The sequence below is a fragment of the Oncorhynchus mykiss genome, chromosome 22 (assembly GCF_013265735.2).
Source record: "Oncorhynchus mykiss isolate Arlee chromosome 22, USDA_OmykA_1.1, whole genome shotgun sequence".
Classification (NCBI taxonomy): domain Eukaryota; kingdom Metazoa; phylum Chordata; class Actinopteri; order Salmoniformes; family Salmonidae; genus Oncorhynchus; species Oncorhynchus mykiss.
Window position 1 is genome coordinate 6,102,044 of NC_048586.1, and position 21,693 is coordinate 6,123,736.

The 21,693-nt window shown below is 41.2% G+C and overlaps 1 protein-coding gene across 1 annotated transcript in view; it reads right to left on the minus strand.

The window, feature by feature from the left end:
• LOC110501288 (tomoregulin-2) overlaps nt 1-21,693 on the minus strand; it is a 144,187-nt gene that overhangs the window by 19,664 nt on the left and 102,830 nt on the right. Inside the window, exon 5 of the mRNA XM_021578736.2 lies at nt 1,370-1,466. Within this exon, the coding sequence (XP_021434411.1) occupies nt 1,370-1,466 (97 nt within the window). The remainder of the gene's footprint in view (nt 1-1,369; nt 1,467-21,693) is intronic.

The following is a 21,693-nucleotide window of genomic DNA, read 5'->3' on the forward strand; positions in this document are numbered from 1 at the left end:
CGGCCACTTCCAGTCATGCACACACACATGTACACACATACAAACACATGAAAATACACACACAAACAGATGCACATACAAATGCACACGGATACACGAATGCACACACACACAAACGCAGACAGAGGTACGCACACAGGCAGACACACACTCTATCACATAAGCAAACATACACACAGACTTTGATCCTATGTGCACGCAAGCAGACACACACCACACAAACACACATCATTACGTGCATGCACACACAGTCAGTGGCTAAACCACTCGGCACCCTTTCCTAGCCTCTTCCATGTCGTGCAAAACCACAGCTATAAACTTTAGTGCTGCTGAATATAACATTGATTTTTTTATAATCCCCAGCCTCATATTTCAGAGTAATCCTTCCAAAGGACTGACAGACAGAAAGAGGAAGGGAGGGAAGGAGAGAGAGGGATAAAGAGAGTAGGGGGTGAGAGACAGATAAAGAAAGAGAGAGGGGAAATAAAAAGAGAATGATAGTAAGAGACAGAGAGAGAACAATGGGAACAGAGGGAGTGAAGCACGTTTGTGGCACTGAAGCGGGACTGAAGCAGGACACACACAAACAAACAGATTGGAATGGGGAGAGCGTGTGTGTGTGTGTGTGTGTGTGTGTGTGTGTGTGTGTGTGTGTGTGTGTGTGTACAGAGCAGGGGGATGCAGGTGTTGGTAGGTAAGGTGTCGGGGCCATTAAGTCTGATAAAGACATAATCCACCTTCCCTCTCTTGGTCTGTGGCACTCAGTCCATCCACCCTTTAAAGCCCATCCTCCCATGGGGCTGAAGAAGTCAATGGAGTTGAATTAAGGTTAAAAGAGGTGGACTGATGTGGCACTGAAGTGCTGAAAATCTAAACGGTGTCCCATAAGGGGATTAAGGGTTGCATAAATGTGGTAAGAAACAAAAATACATTCACTCATTCGGTCATTCGCTCATTTGTTTATTCATTTGTTCATTCTTTCATTAATTTAACCACAATCAATTTGCTTATTGCTGAGTGCTGTGCAGAAAGGCATCGGTTCCCATTTTTTAAGACTTTATGTAGCAGAAATGAGTCGGGTACATGGCTGCTCATGTTCTTGTGATTAGGTAGTCCTGCATGCCACTTCAACATCAAGGAAAGGGAATGTTCACTTGGTTTAATGGTCAAGACATTGATTTCTACCATGGGAGACCAGGATTCAGATCCCTCCCATGACATTTAGTATGACCCGCCTGGGGATTGAAACCCTCCCAGCCTCCTAACTCAGGGTGGACACGAACTACAAGCCTACTGAGTTGGTACTACTGTTGCTGTTAACTTCCTGAATGAGTTGACCAGCTGTGCACTAACCCTGAGGTTTACTTACCATACATCCTCAGCGTCCACATCGCACTCCGCCCCAAACTGGCATATGTCACAGGTGGACGTTTCCTTCTGCCCAGTCTCCGCCGACCCCTCACCTCCTGAAAGTGAGAGAGGGAGAGAGAAAGATGAGCTCCTGAGAGAGATATGTCTAACCGGTCGAATGCCTTAATTTTGATGTTTTCTAACTTCGGAAGAATTAATTTCATCGATGTACTGTATTTGATTCATTCTCGCTGTTATAAAAATATTGTCAGCATGCAGCCAGGAAATCCCTCTTGTTTCAGAGCGTGTGTTCACTACATGACAGGAGCAAGTGCACAGATCTCATGCACTAAATTATGTCATGTTAGAATGTAAGGATTTTTCTCCACTTGGGAGAAGACTGCAGATATTAGCATGTATGGGCCATACATTGAAAAGTCGAGTCCACACGGAAGGTTGAAAAATACAAACACAGTTTTCAAGATCCCGGCTAGTCTCTTCAAAGGACATTTGAAGGTCCAAATTTGGTCAACTGGCCACTCACAACAACATGTGACATAACAACATGGTTATTTAATAAACGTATTAGTGGCCCATGCAGGTTCCATGGTCCAATCCACTAAGCCTTTGGTACCACAACTATCACATAAGGCCCCATATAGACACCCATATAAACAAAGTGGTTCAATAAGATCCACACTACTTCTGCCCAAAAAAATGTGAAACCCATTAGGCGAAAATCTCACAAGTCCTCAATCCCACAATGTTACCATGACCCCTAGCAACCGGAGCCAGGCGTCTCAAGTGCCTCTACATCCACCGTATCCAACAATCAGCCCATACTGTCTCTCTGATGCCTACTTTCCCTCCCTCCTTCCTTCCCTCTTTCCCTTCCTCCATCCCTCCCCGTCTCTCTCTGTCACCTGAAATCCCTGCTGATCTTTCTGGAGTCTCTCCTTTATTTCATCATGATGATATCTTTTCTGCAGTGCGCCGGCGGCTGGAGGGCTTAGCCCCCCACCGGTGCATAGCCACGACTCATCAGTACCGGGCGGGGGAAAAAGCAATCTGCCCAAACTCAAATTGCGTATCCCTCCTCTGAGGATCCCTGGTCCCCTTTCCCTCTTCCATCCCGGCCCTCTATTACTGAGTGCTATTTTTAAAAAGGTAGGGCCCGTGAGGAAGAGAAAGAAGAAGCAGGGAGAGAAGTATCATCTCCCAGTACCACATCCTTAATTTTTCCCCCACCCTGGATTGTTAGAGTTGTTCCCTTGTGGTGTTTGGAAATAACTTTTGGACTGGATTATCCTGGTTTATAGTCTAGCCTTCATCTGGTTTAGTGCCTGTTTGACCTGGTTTGTCCTGGGTTGACCTGGTTAGTCTGTTTTAGTGTTCATTACATTAAGTTTTGTCCTTGTTTTGGTCTGTTCGCTGTTTGTTTTGTCTACTCTCTTACATACAGGTAACTGCCAAAATATTGAAAACACAAGTAAATGAAGGATACAAAGTATCTGCTTCCACACAGGTGTGGTTCCTGGGTTAATTAAGCAATTAACATCCTATCATCCTTAGGGTCATGTTTAAAAATGCAGGACAGTTCAATATTTTGGCCATTCATTTAGCTACCATGCTAAGCTCTTATAGGATGACAATGTCACATTCCACAGGGTATGAGTGGTCACTGAATGGTTTGATGAGCATGAAAACGATGTAAGCCATATGCCATGGCTGACTCAGTCACCAGACCTCAAACCAATTGAACACTTATTGGAGATCCTGGAGCGACGCTTGAGACAGCGTTTTCCACCACCAACAACAAAACACCAAATTATGGAATTTCTTGTGGAAGAATGGTGTCACATCCCTCCAATAGAGTTCCTGACACTTGTAGAATCTGTTTGGTCTGGTTAGTGCTTTTTCGTCTACTCTTGGGCATATATGGTCTGGTTAGTGCTTTGGTTTGTGACCCTTTTCTGACTGTTTCGGTGCCTATTTGGCCTGATATTTTCTGGGTTTGTCTGGATAGCACTTTCTCGAGGTTAAGTTCTCTCTGCTTCAGCAATCATTCTTACCATGTACATGCATTTGTCACAAAGTCCTTACACACCAGTAGAAAGGATAGAAAGGTAGAGAAAAACAAGAAAGGAGAAAGTTTCCTTGCAGTGAGAGTTTGAAAATTTCTCCCCGTTCCTCAATTTTAGTTTGAACCTGTGTCTGTGCCCTCAGGTCTTGGCAGAACATACATACCCACACACCCACCCACCCCTCCTGAATGCTTAAGACGCTCTCTCTTTTCCTGTCTCTGTGAAGACAGAACCCAGTCATGCGAGAAATGTGTATATTCTGTATTCATGGGACTACTCTATACCTTAGATCTCTCCAGAAGGTAAGGTGAGCCTCAATTATCTTTGTCTGCAAAGCAGTAACAACACAAAGATACCAACTGCAACTCAAACCAGAGCAAATATGCAAAAACTTTGTATCCCTCAATAGCAATTTAGACATTTAACTTTATTTCAAAATATATCATACAAATTATACAAAGGTGTGTGTTGTGTTCAAATAAGGGTTCAACAGACTTGAGGTTGACAGTTCAATTATGTTGTTCATTTTCCTATCCAGGTTGAATTGATATGATTGACTGCTACTGATTGGATTAGCATACGCAACTCATAGAGGGCTGACACAGATGTCTTCTACTTTCTCTGTTCTATAAAACTTTCAATCGTTTTCTTCCGAAACTGCATTTCAAACTGCATCCTTTGCCTCTCTGTATTGTGTCAAACGCTTACGTACACTTCACACAAATATTCCCGCACAGACGCACGCACACACACACACGCACGCACGTACGCACACATGCACACATACCTCTCTCCCCACCCACCCTACATTGTCAGTACAATTATGAAGTGACTTGGAACGACAGGCAGTGCTTTTACCCTCTTTCCCTCATTCCCTTTTTCCTCCCAAGTCCCCACATCCCAGACTACGGTAGATCTGTGTCTTGGTAGCAACATTACACAACATCTCCCCTGTTCCTGTCTACTATCCCAAGTGTCAGGAGATACAAGAAGACAATGACTGTAACAATTAGCCATGTTTGTGTTCTTCACATCTCCCGGTATCGATCGGAAACAGAGGCAGACCAGCCCCCCCCACTTGGAACCATTAGTAAGGAGGAGAGTTGAAGATACTACGCAGCACTGGGTTATAGTAATAACACCCCTGCCACACACAATGGCACGCATGTGTGTATGCACACACACTAATATACACATTAAGAAGCGCACACGCACACACACACACACACACACACACACACACACACACACACACACACACACACACACACACACACAGAGACATACAATCAATCTTTACAAAGGGGAGGACAAAGAGAGAGAGAGAGAGAGATAAATGACATGCCAGAAAATACATGTATAGTACAGTTAGATTTTGTTCTCAATAATAGAGCTCCCCACATTGACCAAGAGCCCTCTCTCAAACGAGACAGACAGACAGACAGACAGACAGACAGACAGACAGACAGACAGACAGACAGACAGACAGACAGAGAGAGAGAGAGAGAGAGAGAGAGAGACCGATGAAGAGAAAGAGAAAGAGCGAGCGAGAGACCGATGAAGAGAGAAAGAGAGGCAGAGCGGGAGATTTAGGGCACTACAGCACCACCCATCACAGGGATGATGAATGAAGCCCACACACCTCTGAAAAAAACACAGCGGTTCAAGAGCGACCTTGGTTACAAACACAGAGAGAGGGGAAAGGCACACACACGCACAAGCACACGCACACATACACACACTCAAACACACACAAAAGGGTGCATCCACAGATGATGAGGACTGTTGCTGGTGTGTGGTCACCAGGACAATGCAGCTTCAGAATGGAGTAAACCATATGGTACCCTGTTATAACTGGTTGATCTGTAGTGTCAAAAGACACCATGCTACTTTTAATACTTGAACTGGCAATTAGCCAGTGTGCATAAGCAATGTGCAAGACCTCAATTCAAACAAACCATTGCAGTATGTTTTTCTATTCAATTGATATAGCAGAATATGATTGGCTACTGCAGAAATAGCAAGTAGACTCCTGAAATGTAAATGTTACAAGTTTTCAGGATAAAGGGATATTGATATTATAACATTAAGAACTGTGCTGGGTGAGCCGTTCTTTTCCGTGCCTATGTCTCAGTATGGTGCACCACATCAACTCCAGTGTGGCACTGCTGCACTCAAGAAGTTCAAAGAATTCAACTTTGAAATGATTTGAATTTAAAAGTTCAAATACTAACACTGTCAAGACCTGCTTGACGGAATCTTGCCGTTTGGTGTAGGCTACTTCCAGGTCGAGGTCATTGATAGGGACGACGCAATCATGAACTACACAGAGTAAAGGGCTATACACCATCTGAACCATAATCTGTCTGTACTGAGAAACCATCCATTATTAGAAGACTTGCACTGAATTAAACGATTAAAACAATCAATCAAAATGACATTATCAACGGGCGGATGCCCCTAAGCATTGAATCTACGAATCTGATACACAGGTCCCACGTACCAAGGAATAGAGGCAGCAGTCAAACAATCCATAAACATAATGGACATTGATATTGAAAAAGGTGAAAGATGATACCACTGAAGCATAGATTCAATTTTTCCATTTCTTTTATTTTTTCTTCATTGTTTATAGCACTTTTTACAAAGCCATTTGTCACCAGCAGCCTAACAAAAAGTCCCTGCCTGAATTCCCAAAAGCAAGCCAAGGGCGACAGAAGAAATGACAGGGATGACAAAATGACAAAGAATATGAGACATGGCGATAATGACTGCGATGTAAATAATGATACTATTAAGGGATTTGATGAGAAGCAACAGCAGAACACAAAACTTGCAAATATCCCGCAGGGGAGGGTGAGGAAAGTGGAATTTCTATGAAAAAGAACCATCAACCATCTCAAGCTTCCATTTTCATAAAAGGACACATGCATATATTACCTATACTTTGTATACTGTATATTACAGCGACATGTTCAATTGGTTTCTATGCCATTGGTAAATTATCATTTCATCATTTCATCAAATCATTTCAAAGGTAGAAAACAATTATAAAATAGAGGTTTAAAAACAAAAAGATTAAGGGCAAGTGCAAATGTCTAAATTGGTGATGACATGTTTAAGCTTCGTTGTTTCATTTAATCTGAAACAGTGACAAATACCATACAGCTCTAAATTATGTGTGGCCTTTGAAGAGTTCACCATTATATTTATATATAAGGTTGTTGAAAATGTGTGTGAGCTATAGGCTTGCCTACACACTATAGTGCAACGGATTGGATGACTGATCTATCCTAAACCATTAAATGACAAAGAAATACTTTGAGGGACCCCAGGATCCTAATATTGACAGTGCTAGATGATTTAATGGGTAATTCTCATGCTTTAGCACGACCCAATCATGAGCTGACACCTATCACTCCACAAAGAGGCGTGCTCTGGAATACTGATGAAATTATTAAATATTGTTAGAACAAATACTTTTTCATGGCTTAGTAGACAGTGACACCTTCTTTTACAGCAACATTCTACTGTATTTTCACAATGTTTTTCAACTGAGATAATGCAGGGACATTATCCCTTTCCCGTACTCAGACTTTAACCCTGTTCCTGGACTAAAATGCACTATCAATGGACATTTTCCATAGACCCAATGAAAATCATGATAGGTCCAAATCTAACTTCAAACATGGTCTGGAACACATACTGCATGTCAGGCTCAAAAATGACTTCGGAATTGGACGTCTATCCATGTCCTGAGGACTTCGGGAAATGCCTATATAACCGGCCACTAAGGGAAATAGTAAATCAAATCTAATGTAGTTATTAACATCAAGTAGGCTTGGGTCTTGCTAGCGTGCTGTGGATGGGGGTGGTGGATGAGCATAATCCCATGACTCTGGATCCCATGACTCTGAATCAGAAGGTTGTGGACAGTGGAGGACACTCGTTATTATTTATTTTATTTTAACCCTATCCCAAACCTTAACCCTTACCTTAAAAATTTGGAATAAGTGCCTAATTGTTATGTTTTAACCCTATCGAAAACATGAACCTTCTAAATTTGACGTTTGGAGCAACTTGTAAATTTGACAAGAAACAAAACAATATTTGAGCAGGAGGACTCAACCCAGGGTGTCAAAAACACTTCAGATTTGACATTTGGACCAACTTCGAAATTTTACATTTGGAGGAACGTGTATAAATGTCAAATTCTGCAGTTAAATTCATACATAATAGTTACAGACTACCAATGTGGAACAACATATATCAGAAAAACAACTTGGTTTACTGTAGTTAAAGAATTGTTATTTTCTATATTGCTCCTTAACCTCACTAGGGTACGTGGGACGCGAGCGTCCCACCTGACCAACATCCAGTGAAATTGCAGAGCGCCAAATTCAAAAACAGAAATACTCATTATAAAAATTCATAAAAACATACAAGTGTGAAACATCGGTTTAAATATTAACTTCTTGTTAATCCAACTACGGTGTCAGATTTCAAAAAGGATTTACAGCGCCTAGCAGACAAATCATTACAAACAGTTATCAGCCAAGTAGAGGAGTTACACAAGTCAGAAATAGCGATAAAATTAATCACTTACCTTTGATGATCTTCAGATGGTTGCACTCACAAGACTCCCATTTACTCAATAAAAGTCCCTGTTTATATCCAAAAACCTTGCATGTTTTGTTCAGTAATCCACAGGCTCAAACGCAGTCACAACAGACAGACGAAAAATCCAAATAGTATCCGTAAAGTTTGTAGAAACAAATTATGTTTATAATCAATCATCAGGTTGTTTTTAGCCTTAATAATTGATAATAACAGCTTGCCACATAAGTGAGCCTTATTCAGAGTTAACACAATTTGTTCTGACTGCCTAGTTATTTCTCTCCCTATAGAGAACCCTATAGTTTGCTGCTTGTGTGATCATCTCCAGTCTATTTTCCTTTCTGCAGTTTTTATCTAATTTGTTTAATTACTATGTTCAGGTCAATGCTGAGTTCAAGAGAATCACCACAACCCCACCCCAGTCCAAATTTCTTTCTCAACTTGAAATACACTCAGATGACCTGCTGAAGTTGTTCCAAAGAAGAGGAGGACAGCTGGGCAGAAGACTCATATCAATCATGGCACCTATGGCTGATGTAAGAATTCCTTATGCTTCAAAAGACACATTCATATGTAGTTCTACACCAAAAGTTTTTTCGAAAATCCTTCTCTTTTCTTAGAATAGCAACATAGATGTCGGGAAGAGAGTGCATCATAAAGGGAGTGTGTGTGTATGAACAGAACCTTGTTCAGAAATGTGTGGTATGTTAACAGATTGAAGTGTTTACTTCTTCCTTCTTCTTTCGCTTCCTCTCCTGTTCCGTGCCACCATCATATTCTATCACTAGCTATTCTATTACTGTGTCATCTCCTCTGTCTTCCGTCTTATTTCATTAGCTGCGGATAGATGCACTATTCTTTTCTTCTGAATTTTATTATTCAGATGTGTATTTTTTTATTTGCATGAATGCTGCATACAGTGATCAAATTGGCTATGTCTCAAATGTAATCTGAATGGAAATCTTGGTTATAACCACTTTTAATTTTATCCTTGTAATAGGCGGAGTTGCCTATTACACAAAATTGGGGGTAAAAAAAAAAACTCAAAACAGAATGAGCATGTCCAACGATGGAGCTATTGTGATTTTGTTAGATATTTTGTATGGTGTTTTGAGTAGATGCCCTTAATTTCTTTGCTGCTTATGGAAAAAGTTCAGTTTCACTTTGTAGTGACTTTTAGTCAATAGAATTAACATGCAAAAATATGTACACATACCTACCTCATTCTTTGTCTATGATACTCCTTATGAAAAAGAACTACCTCATTTTGTAACAAAATGCATTAGAGAGTGCCCAATCATTGTGAGCATAACACTTCTTATTGTTTTTATACAGATATATAGCCTACAGCACTGTGATTTAGACCTGTGCCATTCATTGAACACTGAATGTTAGTGAATGGACATTTATCGTTCCAAAAAGCTGAACCGTTACTAAAAATACAGTATCATTTTTGAAACATGCCTTTTGCCTTCTTTGTCACTGATACACATGGTCTCTTGCTCCTTGGTTACACATCTTTAGCGTGTACTTTATATTTCCCTATTCATTTGTGTAAATTCAAACACTAAGGTAGAAAATGGCAGCATTTCATCTTGTGCTTTCCTTAATAATTATGTAGAACCGTCTACATAATTATGAGCAATATCATCAATAAAATAATGTTAATTATTAAGTAGTGATCAGGTTTAGGGAACATGATCAAATCCATTTGAAGCTACACATTTACTTCAAATAAAATTGATTCTATTCCATTACAATATATTTACTTGAATAAATTATATTTGCTTGACAAAAATAAAAGTAAACTGAAAAATAAAATAATGTGTCTAACATAATTTGTCTAACACGTTTCATTTATGTTGAACCGATGTACACCTTTGGATTAAGTAAATTCAAAGCACTATTTTTGTCAGTTAGATCATGTATTTTCAGGTAGAGATACCTCTCCAAGCAACTTCTCTCTATCCCTCTCGATTGCACATTCTTCTCTCCCTCCCCGTGTCTGCTCCACACAGACCGGACAAGTAGTAATGCAATGGATTATAGTCATTGTAGTTAATTACCATGTTTTCTGCACTAAACTATGTAGAACATTTGCCTCCCTAATACATCAAACATTTCGGGCTTGATTCAATTTATCTCCAGGGAAACAGCATTGAGCTCAAAGAAAAAAAACAGAACGAAATGGAATTCAAATAATTGATCATTAACGTTGGTCAATTAGATGTTTAAATCTACCAGAAATGTCAGTTAATCACTCAGCACTAGTAATCACCCAACATGCATGAGTCATTACCCAATATACAATATTCTGTCAAATAATGTCCGTAAATACACAAGAAATGATGCTACTGCTACAAAACCAGATATTTTTCCTGAAAGTATACAGCACATTTGGAAAGTAGTCAACCCCCTTAACTTTTTCCACATTTTGTTATGTTACAGCATTATTCAAAAATGTCTTTAACTGTTTTTTCCCTCATTAATCTACACAAAGCAAAAACACGTTTAGACATTTTTGCAAATGCATTCAAAATAAAAAAGGAAATATCATATTTACATAAGTATTCAGACTCAGTACTTTGTTGAAGCACCTTTGGCAGTGATTACAGCCTCGAGTCTTCTTGGGTATGATGGCTCCCGAGTGGCGCAGAGGTCTAAGACACTGCATCTCAGTGCAAGGAGCGTCTCTGGTTCGAATCCAGGCTGTGTCACATAAGTATTCAGACTCAGTACTTTGTTGAAGCACCTTTGGCAGTGGTTACAGCCTCTAGTCTTCTTGGGTAGGATGGCTCCCGAGTGGCGCAGAGGTCTAAGACACTGCATCTCAGTGCAAGGAGCGTCTCTGGTTCGAATCCAGGCTGTGTCACATAAGTATTCAGACTCAGTACTTTGTTGAAGCACCTTTGGCAGTGATTACAGCCAGTCTTCTTGGGTATGATGGCTCCCGAGTGGCGCTGAGGTCTGCATCTCAGTTCGAATCCAGGCTGTGTCACATCTGGCTGTGATTAGGAGTACCATAGGTTGTCCCAGTGTTGTCTGGGTTTGGCCGGGGTAGGCCATCATTGTAAATAAGAATTTGTTCTTAACTGACTTTGCATTCCAAGTTAAATAAAAAAAATAATGATGCAAGCTTGGCCACCTGTATTTGGGGAGTTTGTCCCATTCTTCACTGCAGATCCTCTCAAGCTCTGTCAGGCTGCACAGCTATATTCAGGTCTCATCAGAGATGTTAGATCGGGTTCAACGACATTCAGGTACTTTTCCCGAAGCCACTCCTGCGTTGTCTTGGCTGTGTGCCAAGTTGGAAGGTGAACCTTCACCCCAGTCTTAGGTCCTGAGCACTCTGGAGCAGGTTTTCATCAAGGATATCTCTGTACTTTGCTCCTTTCATCTTTCCCTTGATCCTGACTAGTCTCCCAGTCCCTGCGGCTGAAAAACATCCCCACAGCATGATGCTGCCATGCTTCACCGTAGGGATGGTGCCAGGTTTACTCCAGACATGACGCTTGGCATTCAGGTCAAAGAGTTCAATGTTGGTTTCACAAGACCAGACAGAGAATCTTGTTTCTCATGGTCAGAGTCCTTTAGGTGCCTTTATGACAGCCCCTTTTACTGAGGAGTGGCTTCTGTCTAGCCACTCTACCATAAAGGCCAGATTGGTGGAGTGCTGCAGAGATGGTTGTCCTTCTGGAAGATTCTCCCATTTTCACTGACCATGGGATTGTTGGTCACCTCCCTGACCAAGGCCATTCTCCCCCGATTGCTCAGTTTGGTCGCCCGGCCAGCACTATGAAGAGTCTTGGTGGTTCCAAACTTCTTCCATTTAAGAATGATGGAGGCCACTGTGTTCTTGGGGAACTTTAATGCTGCAGACATTTTTGGTACCATTCCCCAGATCTGTGCTTCGACACAATCCTGTCCCGGAGCTCTATGGACAATTCCATCAACCTAATGGCTTGGTTTCTGCTCTGACATGTACTGTCAACTGTGCGACCTTATATAGACAGGTGCGTGCCTTTCCCAATCATGTCCAATCAATTTAATGTATCATAGGTAGACTCCAATCAAGTTGTAGAAACATCTCAATGATTATCAATGGAAATAGAATGTACCTGAGCTCAATTTCGAGTCTCATAGCAGTGTCTGAATAGTTATGTAAATAATGTAAACTTTTTTTTCGTTGTCATTATGGGGTATTGTGTGTAGATTAATGAGAAAAATGCATTATTTAATCAATTTTAGAATAAAGCTGTAAAGTAACAAAATGTGGAAAAAGTCAAGAGATCTGAAAACTTTCTGAATGCACTGTATATTCTCTCAACTCCCTTTCTTTCCTTTCCCCTCCAAAATAACCCAAAATGGCCATGAGTCCATGACAGGTAGCTAGTAACAGTACAGTGGGAACAATTTTGATAAACAAGGTCCCAAACTGGGTCATTCATTTTGAATGGATTAAGGGAGTTTAGAATTATTGGAGGAATTAAAGCTTGAAACTTCATTTTTCACAGCTTTGAGAGGATTAGACCCTGCTCTCTCTCTCTCTGGCTCGCTGTTTGGCTGCTACTGCTGTGGTGGCAGAGAGTGGTTCTACTGTACCCAGGTCTGCTTCCCAAATGCACCCTTTTCCCTTTATAATGCACAACTTTTGAACAAGGACCATAGAACTCTGTTAAAAAGTAGTGCACTATATAGGGAAAGGGGTGCCATTTGGGAAGAATCCCACGTCTGGGAAGGCTTCTCTGTGTACCACTGTGTACAACTGCTCTTCTCTCTTGCCCACTGGGCACAAGGTCAACTGCAGAAGAGCATTCTGCTCTCCACTCTGTATGCAAGCAGATGGACAGAGAGCAAAATATGTCAGGCAAAAACATATACATAATGGTTCACGTGGACGTACGCACACAGCCAAGCACGCTCATCCTCGACAATGACATAATGCGTCTACACACACATGACCATACACATTCAAAGTAGATACATGTTTACGTATAAACAAAAGCATGTATGCACACACATGCACACACATGCACATACGACATACCCATAAGCACAGTATTTTGAACACACACACACACGCAAGCACGCACGCACCCACCCACACACCCACCCACAGAAGTGCGCGTGCACACACACACATAATCCATATAGTTCTCATCACATCTTGCATCAGCATGTTCATTGTAAATTCAATTAATTCCCCTCTACAACCTGCAACATACTTGCTCTCTAAGCCCCATGTTGTGCTTGATACACAGCAGTAAGACAGGGAAGAACAAATATCCTCTCTCTCCCTCTCTCTCTCACACACACATCCACTCTCTCTCTCTCACTCTTTCTCCATCCATCTACACCTCTCTCTTTCTCCCTCTCTCTGTCTCTGTTGTCTGTGTCTCTCTCTCTCTCTCTTTCTCGCCCTCTCTCTCTCTCTGTCTCTCTCTCACCCCTTCCATCACCCCTTCCCTCTCTCTCTCTCCATCCATTTCCCTCCAGAGCACTCAGTGCAGCACTCATCAAGTGCACTCTCAGTGGAGAATAAACTCCCAGTAGGAGCTATGAGGAGCAGCTTTACATACGGTATGCTCCAGAATAGGTCTGCACCAGGGACAAGAGCTGTAGGGGCAGGAGGGGCTAGACGGAGACTTATTTCTGTCTAAGGAAAGAGGGGAGGGGGTTGAGAGAAGGTACGGTAAAAAAGAGGGTTGGCAGGGAGAGGACATTTGTGTGAGTGTGTGTGTGCATACGTGGAGAGAGAGAGACAAAGCTACAGGGTTGAAAACATAGGATGTCTGAGAATGATGTATGACAATAAACATGAGTTATAATGTGAGAGAGTTTCAGATGAGAGCAATGAGGATGATATATAAGTCTGAGTCTGGTGTTGGGTTGAAACAGGTGTACCAAAGCACACAAACGACTGAAATGTCCTTTCATGAGGATGACTATTTAAATATATGAAGTCAGATAAGACAGCATAGGACACTAATTATTCAGCCTAAGCCTATCTCCTCAATGCACCCTTTGTGATACTACAAAATACCCTGTCATTCACCAGAAATGCTATTCAAAACAACTTAGTCAAAACACCTTACACACAGTATGGAATCAAACCCACAGCTCTGGTGTTGCCAGCACCACTCCAACCCACTGTGCCATGGGAATAGATTCTTGGCTGTATTTTTCTGTTGAATGTGCTATGTGCTGCAGAGTGTGAAACAGAAGTGTTTAAGTTCCCCATCAGCCCATCTGCTCACTGATATGGAAGATACGGAGATAAAACACTGTTATGGCCAGGCGCCAATACAGTACTAGAGATTAACACTGGTAACAGGGATCCCGGGACTGTCCCCGGACCACTCTTCACATTTCCGAAAAAATAAAATGACAAGATCCGGGAAATGACAAAATTTTCTCCCAATGTCGCACTAATACAATTCCACAAAATACAGAACATGCGCAGAGGCAGATTAGGTATTACATGGAAAAGGTATTGCATGGAAGCCTTTAGTGTATTTACTTCACAAAAAGTCGCCTTAAATTCAAAGCAAACCCATATTTGACACTGCCAGACTGCACACGAGTCCCGAATGCAATTTAGAGTTATAATCAGAACATTCGTTCCAGGTCCGACGAATTGAAGGCATGTATCAAATTCTTGTTTATATTGAATCTCCCAAAGTCATATCCAAACGTTATACTAATTTAAATCAATAGTCGTGTGGTCACCAAGATTATAATTTCAGCACCGTTTTGATTGTGACAGCGCCTTAGCGCGGCTTTGGAACAAGAGTAGGGGAGTCGTCTAGATAGAAATGTCAGATTTCTGTTTTCACTGAATCTCTTGTTGGATATTTGGTAACAATTAGGCTGGGGAAATGTTAGCTAAATTGAGGTGAGTGCTAAAGATAATCTATATTCTAGTTTGCTCATATACAATATTAATTCATGACCAAAAGCCGGCGACTTGTCTGATAATCAATCAATGTCATTTTGTTTTACAGAATCTCTGTCTGTATATTTGTTTAATTGTATGCTGGCTGGACAAATAGCCTTATATAAACTGGAAACTGAAAATCTGTCTAGTATGAGAATTCCTAACTTTATTCTGTAATCCATAGGTAGCATTACCACAGCGCAATAACATTTTCTCCGCTTCTCTGCGCAGTATTGTATTGCTGCCGAGATGAGAGCTTCGGTAGAGAATGCACGATCAACAAACGGTATAAGAGTAGATATAGATATATATTTTTTTAAACAGAGTTGGTCTCAGTTAAGATATCTTGATATTTAAACAAGTTTCTCTCTTCATCTCCCTGTTATTCATGAGCTGATCTGATATCTGCATGATCGTCAACTCAATGTTAGGAGACATTCTGTTATTCGTTTGAAGTTATCGAGCAAGTTTAGCAACTTCAGTCATTTGACTTTTGTTTGACTACCGTTACAAAGTTTGTATGATTCGACAATGCTATAGCCAACTTGGGGTGCGCTTTGTGAGTCCAGAGCACGGGTTGTGTCGAGATAGCCTAAGCCTACTGCTGTAATGCACTGAATGAATTGAGGCACATGATAACGCTTTGAAATTATGAACGGCCTGTTTCCAATTCACAACAATGTCATTGGCGATCAAAATAACTCTATCATTACTAACAGTTTCACTTTCTGTGAAATCTTTACACTCACATCTACAGTTGAAGTCAGAAGTTTACATACACCTTAGCCAAATACATTTAAACCCAGTTTATCACAATTCCTGAAATGTAATCCTACTAAAAATTCCCTGTTTTAGGTCAGTTAGGGTCACCACATTATTTTAAGAATGTGAAATGTCAGAATAATAGTGGAGAAAATGGTTTATTTCAACTTTTATTTCTTTCATCACATTCCCAGTGGGTCAGAAGTTTACATACAATCAATTAGTATTTGGTAGCATTGCCTAAATTGTTTAACTTGGGTCAAACGTTTTGGGTAGCCTTCCACAAGCTTCCCTCAATAAGTTGGGTGAATTCTGGCCCATTCCTGCTGACAGAGCTGGAGTAACTGAGTCTGGTTTCTAGACCTCCTTGCTCGTAGTTCTGCCCACAAATGTTCTATAGGATTGAGGTCAGGGCTTTGCGATGTCCACTCCAATACCTTAACTTTGTTGTCCTTAAACCATTTTGCCACTCCAATACCTTAACCAATGGCCACTCCAACATCTCAAGACTGACATCTTGAGATGTTGCTTCAATATATCCCCATAATTTTCCTTCCTCATGATGCCATCTATTTTGTGAAGTGCACCAGTCCCTCCTGCAGCAAAGCACCCCCACAACATGATGCAGCCACCCCCGTGCTTCACGGTTAGGATGGTGTTCTTCGGCTTGCAAGCCTCCCCCTTTTTCCTCTGGTAATTTTGGCCAAACATTTCAATTTTTTGCTTCATCAGACCAGAGGACATTTCTGCAAACAATAGGATCTTTGTCCCCATGTGCAGTTGCAAACCATAGTCTGGCTTTTTTTATGGCGGTTTTGGAACAGTGGCTTCTTCCTTGTTGAGCTGCCTTTCAGGTTATGTCGATGTAGGACTCGTTTTACAGTGGATATAGATGCTTTTGTACCTGTTTCCTCCAGCATCTTCACAAGGTCCTTTGCGGGTGTTCTGGGATTGATTTGCACTTTTTCGCACCAAAGTACATTCATCTCTAGGAGACAGAACGCGTCTCCTTCCTGAGCGGAATGACGGCTATGTGGTCCCATGGTGTTTATACTTGCGTACTATTGATTGTACAGATGAACGTGGTACCTTCAGGCGTTTGGAAAGGATGAACCAGACTTGTGGAGGTCTACAATTATTTTTCTGAGGTCTTGGCTGATTTCTTTTGATTTTCCCATGATGTCAAGCAGAGTCACTGATTTTGAAGATAGGCCTTGTAATACATCCACAGGTACACCTCCAATTGACTCAAATTATGTCAATTAGCCTATCAGAAGCTTCTAAAGCCATGACATAATTTTCTGGAATTTTCCAAGCTGTTTAAAGGCACAGTCAACTTAGTGTATGTAAACTTCTGACCCACTGGAATTGTGATATATACAGTATGTGAAATAATCTGTCTGTAAACAGATGTTGGAAAAATTACTTGTGTCATGCACAAAGTAGATGTCCTAACTGACTTGCCAAAACTATAGTTTCTTAACAAGAAATTTGTGGAGTGGTTGAAAAACGAGTTTTAATGACTCCAACCTAAGTGTATGTAAACTTCCGACTTCAACTGTATATAAAGTGCATCAACCTGAAATGTCCATTTTCTTCCCATGCTGCAGTGAACAGACACTGGCACTGTAGATTGAGGAGTTGCAGTATATTCTGTAAGAAATAATCAACAGAGACAAACACACACTGTAACAAATAGACTAAAGACAGACACGCTCTAAGACACACACACTCCCCTACCCTTCTTCCCTACTTGCGTGATACTTAGCACAGCGGTGCCCCTCCTATCTTCTTGTTGCCCCTCCTTGTTTCTACAACCAAGGCAGAAAAGGCAATCTTCCAGCCCACACCCATCCCCGTGCCAGGCTATAACACCCCAGCTGGTGCCAGCCAGTACCCCACTGACTCCCTGACTAATCCTATCATTGTCCAATCTCTGTCTCCCCACACTGTTGGTCTTTAGAGAAGGGTCTCGGTCAGCACTGTAGCACTGTAGCTAACTGAATGGGGCTCACAGGGGGCTGAGAGCACTAACTGCTAATCGCTAATCCCCTATGCAGAGGAGAGAGGTACAGTAGGACACCGGTGCCAGGGCCGATACAGAGCTAGGGCACTAAAGAGGGAGTGGGGGAGGGGGAAGGAGAGAGAGAGATTAAGAGAGGGAGGGAAGCACACAAACACTGAAATAAAGAGAGGAAGAGACAGACAGGTACATTGAGTGAGAGTATGATCAGCACGAACAGAGACATTGATAGAGACAAAGAAAGGGAGTGACCCGGACTGAAAGCAAACATAAACAGTCATTTCACTCTCCACCGTTTTGCTTTGTGGCTCTCTATACTTCCCTAATGCAGCCCAGACAAGCGGTAGATAAGTGTCTCCTAAAATGAACACAATCTTACATGTAATAAATTGTCTGAAAGTTCAACACATACAGTGCATTCGGAATGTATTCAGACCCCTTGACTTTTTCCACAGTTTGTTACATTACAGCCTTATTCTAAAATATATATATATATTTTTTAAATGATCATCAGTCTACACACAATACCCATAATGACAAAGAAAAAACAGGTTTTTAGACATTCTTGCAAATGTATTAAAAATAAAATACTGAAATATTACATTTACATAAGTATTCAGATCCTTTACTCAGTACTTTGTTGAAGCACCTTTGGCAGCGATTACAGCCTCGAGTCTTCTTTGGTATAAAGCTACAAGCTTGGCACACCTGTAATTGGGGAGTTCCTCCCATTCTTCTCTGCAGATCCTCTCAAGCTATGTCAGGTTGGATTGGGAGCGTCGCTACACAGCTATTTTCAGGTCTCTCCTGAGATGTTCGATCGGGTTCAAGTCTGGGATCTGGCTGGGCCACTCAAGGACATTCAGAGACTTGTCCCAAAGCTACTCCTGTCACCCTAGACACACTTTGATTTGCTTTTTGCCCCAATAGGTCCACAGACTATAAAATCGCCACTGCACCCTGCTCTATTCCACCTGGACAAGAGGAATACCTATCTAAGAATGCCACACTCGGAGTGTGGTGTCAGCAAAACCACCTCTCACTCAATGTCAACAAAACAAATGAGATGATCGTGGACATCAGGAAACAGAGGGAGCACCCCTATCCACATTGACGGGACAGCAGTGGAGAAGTTGGAAAGTTTTAAGTTCCTTGGCGTACACATCACGGACAAACTGAAATGGTCCACCCACACAGACAGTGTGATGAAGAAGGATCAATAGCACCTCTACAACCTCAGGAGGCACTGCCCACAACCGTAAGGCTCTCCAGAGGGTGGTGCGGTCTGCACAACGGATCACCGGGGGCAAACTACCTGCCCTCCGGGACACATCAAGCACACAATGTCCCAGGAAGGCCAAAAAGATCATCAAGGAGAACAACCACCCGAGCCACTGCCTCTTCACCCCGCTACCATCCAGAAGGCGAGGTCAGTACAGATGCATCAAAGCTGGGACCGAGAGACTGAAAAACAGCATCTATCTCAAGGCCATCAGACTGTTCAACAGCCATCACTAACACAGAGGCTGCTGCCAACATACAGACTTGAAATCGTTGGCCACAAAAAATGAATCACTTGTCACTTTAATAATGCCACTTCAATAAAGTTTACATATCTTGCATCACTCATCTCATATGTATATACTGTATTTTATACCATCTATTGCATCTTGCCTATGCCACTTCTGTGATTGCTCATCCATACATTTATTCTGTATGTATATATTCTTATGCCATTCCTTTACTTAGATTTGTGTGTATTAGGTAGCTGTTTAGGAATTAGAGTTAGATTACATGTTAGATATTGCTGCACTGTCGGCTATAGAAGCACAAGCATTTTGCTACACTCGCAATAACATCTCCTAACCATACGTATTCCGGACAGATAAGATAAATTAAGGGTGACATTGATTTTCTTAAACACAACCTCCAATTGGTGAAAGTTAACTTGTAGAAAGTCCTGTTCTAGGAACAGGTCACACGTGTTATAGATACCAGGACAGAGTCCTGATGAAAGCAATTCCAGAATAAGATTGTGAGGTACTATAGAGATACTATAATATACCATGGGTTATGATCATAAGATGCAATGCATTAGCTATGTTAAGAGATACCAGGGCAGAGTCCTGATGAAAGTGTTCCAGGATAAAATCCTGAAGAAATAAGAAAATATTCATGTAGGTTAGAAAAAATACAATTATTCGTGCAGGTAATGGCATTCTTCCTCCTCTTCTGAGGAGGAGTAGCGAAAAGGATCGGAGGACCAATGCGCAGGGTGGTAAGTGTCCATAACGTTTATTTTAAGACATAAACTGAACACTATGAAATACAAAACAATAAACGTGAACATGACCAAAACCGAAACAGTACCGTGTGGCAACAAACACTCACACGGAAACAAACACCCACAACTCAAAAGTGAAACCCAGGCTACGTAAGTATGATTCTCAATCAGGGACAACGAACGACATCTGCTTCTGATTGAGAACCATACTAGGCTGAACTCAAAACCCCAACATAGAAAAACACACATAGACTGCCTACCTCAACTCACACCCTGACCATACTAAATCAAGACAAAACAAAGGAAATAAAGGTCAGAACGTGACAAAATCCCTGCGAGGAGCCGATGGTTTGTCTCTTTGGCAAAGGTGAGTCAATAGATTTTCTAGTAGATACTGGCGCCGCTGCAATGTCTATCATAAATTCAGGAAGAGATCTTCTCTGTAAATTTGGGATTACATGTGATTGGTACTATGCATGGGACTTACAGGATATCTTCTCAACTGCTCGCAGTTATTGGAAACAGAAAGACAGTTTTGTGTCACAGACTGGCTTACACTGCACCGCAAATTTCTCACCATTGACAAGACATATAAAACATATTACTGTGTTACTGTAATTTCATTATTTCCAATATGTTTTCATTAATTGAATTCACTTAGTCTATTTTATGAGAATTTGTAAGATTCTTATTTGCATAAAATAGACAAGAGACCAGTCTTACCAATAATGGGTAATGTTAATTCGGTCTCACTAGCGCACACACTATATAACTGAATTTATTAGGAAAGTCAGTTAAGAACAAATTCTTATTTTCAATGACAGTGGGTTAATTGCCTGTTCAGGGGCAGAACCACAGATTTGTACCTTGTCAGCTCGGGGGTCTGAACTTGCAACCTTCCGGTTACTAGTCCAACGCTCTAACCATTAGGCTACTCTTGACCCCTCACCATTATTGATCACCACATAGCTGACAGTTCTAGTTAACGGAAAACCTAGGAATGCACTCACTGCCTTATCTAAAATACCCCAGAGCTAAGTTTCGTCGGTTCAACCATAGTTTAAAGACCCTTTCTGCTTACTTAAAAACCCTCACTCCTAATCTCCTCCAACCTGGCTGGAATGGTATTTATTTAAATGTAATTACCCCCTGTTTCAGGCTCCACAATCCCTCACTTATGAATCCATATTGTTAATCAGATATAATAAAACAAAGTATAAGTTTAATTAGTTATATTTCGATTTAAAATGTAGATATTGTTTAGTCATTATTCATAAAATTCCTAACATACGGACAGATGATGGACACTCATTTTGATTAATTCATGTGTTGTCAACAACAGTGATATTTGAAGTGTGAGACTGGTATTAGGTCTCCCATATTCTCCAGTAGTAAATTGGCAGATCTTCAGTATTGGTTCTAATACAAGGTATCAGGTTCCATTACCAATTAAAAGGCACAAATACCATAACTATTCTCCAGGGAAGTGGGTATCACTACCTTCAGAAATAGTTAAATTGGCATATATTAGAGCGGTGAGTGAGTAAATCTAAACACTCTGGCAACGGTCAGGAAGAGGTAAACTATAGCAAAACCATAGAGGCACTAAAAGAAGTGCATAAGCATTCCACCAATT